The 6,331-nt window shown below is 37.3% G+C and overlaps 1 protein-coding gene across 6 annotated transcripts in view; it reads left to right on the top strand.

Annotated features, from left to right (window-relative positions):
- Positions 1–927: 927 nt before the first annotated feature.
- crebbpb (CREB binding lysine acetyltransferase b) overlaps positions 928–6,331 on the top strand; it is a 41,451-nt gene continuing 36,047 nt past the window's right edge. For 5 of the 6 annotated variants that reach the window (XM_008416709.3, XM_081610020.1, XM_017306336.2 and 2 more), the window contains exon 1: positions 929–1,824. In XM_008416709.3, the coding sequence (XP_008414931.2) occupies positions 1,740–1,824 (85 nt within the window). In that variant the 5' untranslated portion in view covers positions 929–1,739. Of the gene's footprint in view, positions 1,825–6,331 lie in introns of all 6 variants that reach the window. The other variant, XM_081610021.1, reaches the window with a different exon arrangement.

The raw sequence follows: 6,331 nt of genomic DNA, 5'->3' as shown, positions 1-6,331 counted from the left end.
ATATTTCGACCACTGAGTCAGCAATTTGTTGAACTAACTTTCATTGGAATAAATTATGCTTTTTGGAGTACCTCTATTCAACTTTTGTCCATCTGTGGACTTTTGCCTTGATTGCTCAAGCTTAGTCAGATGGCATATATTGTTTCATTTAAAAAAAAGCAATTTTCAAGCCAAACCACTGTTTTCAGATGGGATTTGGGTCTTGACTTTGACGACTATGATGAAAGGTGATCCTCTGCCCTAGTCTTGATTTTTATTTTATTTATCTTTTTTGCCAGGCTCTTGCAGGTTTTCCTCCAAGATTGCTATGTATTTAGTGTATTCTGTTGTCAAACCAGACTAGCTTTCTTGTCCCTTTTTGAAATGTAGCATCATCACATCATGATGACCACTACGGTACATTTCGGAGATAAGGAAATCAGGATGTACTAGATGTTGGGCAAAATTTTTAGTGCACCTTTATCTGACCTAAACACAATTTTTTTTAAAATAATTTGCTACTTTTGCTACATGGCTTGTCAAACTTCAAACCAAAGATATCGGAAATGCACGCATAAATTGAGAACTGAAAATGGATCCTTTAGCTTCCACCTTGAAGGAGTTTTTTCTTTGTTGGTATATAACATAATCACAATTAAATACCTTGATTTTTATAAAGTGACAAGGTAATGAGAAGTCAAATGAGTTTTTGTCTTTCGAAAATGCTTCGCTTTCGCTTTATTTGCCGATTCTACGTCACAAAATGCATTATGTATATCGTTAAAGTTTAACACAGATTGAACACCTTTAATTTTTTATGTTATTTCACGCCTAAAGGTAACTTCTCATACGTTCACATGACGCACGGTGGGATATAGGTTTACGTCAGGGCGTCAGAGCAGTCCCCCCTCCTACCACTAAAAAAAAAAAAAAACTTTTTTTTTTTTTTTTGTATCGGAGGAATCAACAGCCGCCATCTTGACGCGGCTCGGAGTAGGAATTTCGGGGGAGCACAATTTTTAAAACCGACCGGAGCAACTCAGACCCGGCTGAAACGGGATTTTTCCGGTCGAAAATCGAAGACTAGATTCTTCCGCAGAGAATGAGGCCAAACATGTGAGGGTTGCGGGGGTTTTTACCGTCCTGAAAGGCCACTGTATATTTGATTTCCCTTTCAGAGAGCGCCGCTGGTTGTCGCCGTATCTCCGTCCATGGAACGCTGTATTTGCTGGGGAGACAGCGACGAGAAAAAATATCCGCCTCATAGAAAATATTTTCTGAATTTTCCTTTTTCTATTTAAGCAAAAATTGGATTTTATCGCTGCTTATTTCGACTGCTAAAAAATGATTATGTACGTGGGTGAAACCGGCCATCTGCGAGCTAAGGGATTTGTCTGTACCCTGTGTAATATTTTATAATTGTTTTTTATTTATTTTTCTCGAACTAAAATAATTTTTGGACGCAGTAATTGGGGATAATTATGTGGGTGTTGGGTGTTGGATTATCATGGGGTGATCTTCGGTTGCGAAGCGTGGCGCTGTTGCCCTTCTTTTAAAATCCGTCTTCTCCGGGCAGCATTTCACCACTCTGCCAGTCAAGAGAAAATAAACTACTAACGTCGCTTCTTCGCACGCAACATTGGAAGGAAGAAAAAAAAAAAAAAGTTACGCATTATTACAAATCAGACACTCAAGGTTTGGTCTGACCCTGTTATTATTTTCGCGGCATCAACATCCATTGATCATTTTCGCCGAGCAGGATGGCTGACAATCTGCTGGATGCGGGACCCCCCACTGCAAAGCGACCCAAGATTAATTCACCCATATCGGGATCAGACGGCCCAGGTAAGGACGCAACACCCACTTTGCTCTCATGTAGCTTAATAACAAGGGGACTGACTAGAACACAGAGAAAAGGAACGAGTAAAATAACACCAAGCTGCCACCTGAGTCGTGGGATGCGCAAATATTAAGAGGAACTGTACAAGAAGTTCCTGTTGGATTCCTCCAATGAATAAACTCATAACAGTATTAAAAACCAGTTAGTTTCAAACACCTGATAATCTCAGAAACTCATATTTTTCCAACTTCTCTCTGCTTCGTTACAAAAATAAAGCCATTATGGCTCTTTAAATAGAGTTGCATCTTTTAAATGAAGGCTGCTATTTGGATTAGTTATTTTTGCTTCTGATGTCTTGGTTTGTGTGTTTTAAAAAAAATAAATCTCTTTGCGCAGTTCAACTGTGCAAAGAGTCCTGCATTATTTTACCAGTTGAAGAGTTTTTTGAACCTGTCTTGAAAAAGTTAACATCTGTCCATCACTCAGAAGCGTGCTTGAAGGAAAGAAATGGGAAACATAACTTGGGCTAGATGGGACTTCCTTTTTTTTTTGTCACTTGTTGAGTTTGTTTTTGGGAGAGGAAACATACAGGACTTTATAAAACTGCCTGCCATTTTAAGGCTGAATATCACTGATTAGCCGTAGGGTCTGTGTCTTCACTTGCCCAACTTGCAGAGCAGCTTTTCTCACTCAAGTGTGGAGGAGAAAAAGCTTGTGTACATTATGAGCGTAATCTTATGGATGTTGTGTCTTTGCAGTAAATTTAAGGGATTTAACTGATTCTTACCGGACTGTCTTTCCCAAAAAGTTGCACTTTTCCAGGTTTAATCTTTTGCGTTCAGTGCTATACTTTGTCCTTTTAAAATAGGTTGTCTCAAAGTATTTTATACATTGGAGGTTTTATATGCAAGGAGATTTTTGCAGTTTAACCACATGTACAACATTTAGCATGCCACATTAGGTAAACATGAAACTAAAACCAAAATGAATAACAGCAGCTGATTGCTGTCAGTTGACACAAAGAACAGCATTGGTTTCTTTTTGTATAGTAGAGTAACATTGGCAGCATAACAAGTTTATAACAGCTGGGTGTTTAGTTGGTTCATCTACTTGGCTTCCAGCTTTCTATTGTCTGCTTGACTGTGGTTAAAAGAGCTGTGCATCAATAACAGTTACAGGTAGCGCTCCTTTAGTTTCCAGGCCATTCGTATTTCTCGTCACTTCTGTTCAGACTTAAAAGCATTGCAAGCGTATGGTGCAACATTTTAATGGTTTCGAAATCAAAACCTCTTAAAACGTTGATTTGCTTTGCCCGATTTTAAACCAATATTCTCTCCAAGGTTGAGTGAGGCCTCTGGGCATGTGACAGGTGTATTGCATTAATTTGGCAGGCAGCAACATTAGCCTTACCTTAGCCTAGCCTAGCCTAGCCTCAACCCTATAGTTGAAAGGTATTGTCTCTTGTCAGAATGCCAAATAAATAAATAAATGATTAGATTTCTTTAAATTTGCTGCTTCATTTCATTTAGGTTGGACCTGCTGTTGCATCTGGCCTCTTGCCAGATATCAGAATGGGGTAGTTTTACCTTTCTTCTTCTTTTTTGGTGGTGGTCAAAATGCTAAACAACTAGATTTACATTTGTTACTTATTCATTAAGTTAAGTTAGGAGCTCAATTTTACAGCAATAAATGATGAAAACAACTTTTTACTTTCTTAAATTTCCTGAGCAGGATAGGTTTAGGGGCATGCTTTAATGCATAAATGGGACTAACCTTGTAAATCCTTAATTTTACGTTGAATTTTTCTGTTTTTCTGCACTTTTTTTCTTATTTTAGTTTATACACAAATAACCAATTACTAAAAAATCTAAATACACAATTAGAACTTTGATTAGGGTTAGTTATAGACAATATATACTACTTTTGCGTAAAAGAAAGAAAATATATATATATATATATGTTTGGCTAGGGTTGGGCATCAAGAATGTATTGGAACTGGTACTAATATTTCAGTTCTCCTGGAATTATTCAACTTTTTAAATTGTGATTCCCAGTTTTGATACCCAGTCCTCTGACTGAAGCCACCAAATTCCAGGTCTTTGATTTCTGTGTCGATCTTCCTCCCGTCCGGACTTTCAGCTTAGTGCCGTTTATTATCACATACTTTACCTGCTGCTTACCTAGACTGGTTCTTAAGTCTCTGAAGAAGATGTGAGGGGAAAAAAAACCAAGAGTAAAGTTTTACAATAGATAAAAAGATTATAGAAATAAAATGAATTGAAAATGGAATTGATAACTGTTGAGAACTGGAATCGAAACGAGGAATCAAAATGTGAACCAGAATTGTTCAACTGCCCAACCCCTAAATAGAGCTGCACACTTGTTGAAAACTATTGGATTGCAATTTTGTAGTTGTTAAATGTAGTCACCTATTAGGATTAAGTCTTAATGGCTGAGATGCTAAACCCTTAGCATCTCAACCCTTAGCTGAGATGCTAAGGGTTTAGATCTCATGTTTAGCATACATGAGATGCTAAACCCTTAGCATCTCAACCCTTAGCTCAGATGCTAAGGGTTTAGCATCTCATGTTTAGCATACATGAGATGCTAAACCCTTAGCATCTCAGCCACCAAAGAAATACTCCTGCTTGCAAGTTTGTTCATTCTTCTGGTCAAATATATTAAAGATATGGGGAGCATGAACACAGGATTCTTCAAATATTATTTCCTGCTAAATATTACATCCAAGCAGTTCTTGGGGGTTGCGATGTTTGACACGTTGATATTGCGACGATGACCACAATGCATCAGTTGCACTCAAAGTCCATTGAAATGCCTTAAGTGTGAAAATTTTCTTTAAAATAAACAGTAGTTTTTAATTTAAATGCATAATATGTAAAAAAAAATATATATATATATATAGACGCACACAATCAGCAATATCCTGTATTTCTGCAATCTCTGAAAAACGAGATGCTCAGTTGAAAAGTTACTGTACATCAACACATTTCAAAATTATTATATAAATATATTACATTTTTTCAGTCAAACAAACTTTTCAGCATCTTAATGCAACTTTTAAAACATTCTAGATGTCATTTAGATTTTGGCAAGAAATTTCACCGACGGTTTGAATTTCACCGACGGTTTGGTAAACCATTCCTCTGCTGTTTCATCTCTGCAGACTTGGTCATCTCATGCCAGACTTTTTTCCAGGTGTGAAACAGCAGTGTGTAACATCAGGTCGTTTCCTGATTAAAGTGTTAATTCGGATCCCACTGGGAGGATACTTTGCAGCTCCTCTTCTCCTTTTTCTTCCTTCCTTACTTTGAACTTTTGAAAACAAGAAACTCATGAAGTTCCCCCTTTGAAAGGGATGGAAGCGTGCTTCATTTGGGAGATATTGTAAAATAATAGCACACTTCCAAATCAGATTATCCAAAAATAAGAAGCAAATTATTTTTCTGTGGTTAAATTGCTTTAGCAAATTGAATTGTACATTTAATTAATTGCACATCTCTACTCTGTTTGTAGACTTCACAGCTAAAACAGGTTGCCTTGCCGTTAAGTATCTTGGATATCCCTTAAATATTTTTAACCATTTACCTTTTGTACGTATGTACCATGTACGTATGTACCATGTTGTTGTGTGATTTACTACAGGCACGTCAGTTAGACCCCCTGCTACAGGCCCCAGTTCAATGGCAGGACAGTCTGGGATAAATCTTTGCTGCTGTCCTGCCCTAAAGCTCACTCTGGTTCTTAACAACTCTTATTGGGCTTTTTGTTTTTAATGCCTCTGTCTTGGTCTTTGTTTTACTTTTTGTCCTTTCAGACCATTGTTACCAAACTTATCAACTTCTCACCCACAAATTAAACTGGAAAAGACGCCAACTGTTGAGTACAGTAGTGTTACTCAACATGTTTTGTTTTTGCCCATCGCCATTTTGTACCCCACTGAGTTCTGCCGTTTTAGTTCCCAACTTCTTTAGGTGCAAAACGTAACTTTCTGCATGCTGCCTAACTGAAATCTATTGAAAAAAAACAAACATTCAAAATAAGTTGGATTTTAGATTTTTTTATGGTTTTGGGTTTATTTTTTTAGTTTTATAACAGAAATTGATTTTACAACTATATTTTATTTATTTACCTTAATCTCTGATGAGGAAGCACCCACACCTTGGTGAAGTCCCGGCCCCAACTTTAAGCATCTGCGGTCAGCCTACAGACTGTCCTTTGAAGGGTCAAGTCTGAGTTTGAAATTAACATATAGATTTATCATCTCCTCACATCAAAATTTCAAGCAGTTTAGCTGTTAATGTGTAATACATAAGAATTGTGTTCATTGTAATAAGTTCCCTTTTCCATGTGGCGCAGCATCTGTGGGAATATTTGCTGACTCAAACACGGACTTTTAGCATCCAACGGTTACGAAGCAGAATAGCCTGACACAAAATGTGTATGAGCAGCAATTTTTAAACAAACTAGACCTCAGCAGTTTGAAAGACAGGA

This window comes from Poecilia reticulata, chromosome 8 (genome assembly GCF_904066995.2).
Source record: "Poecilia reticulata chromosome 8, P_reticulata-male-v2, whole genome shotgun sequence".
Lineage (NCBI taxonomy): Eukaryota > Metazoa > Chordata > Actinopteri > Cyprinodontiformes > Poeciliidae > Poecilia > Poecilia reticulata.
Note: the sequence above shows the minus strand (reverse complement) of the source record. Positions and strands in the feature narration are given on the sequence as shown.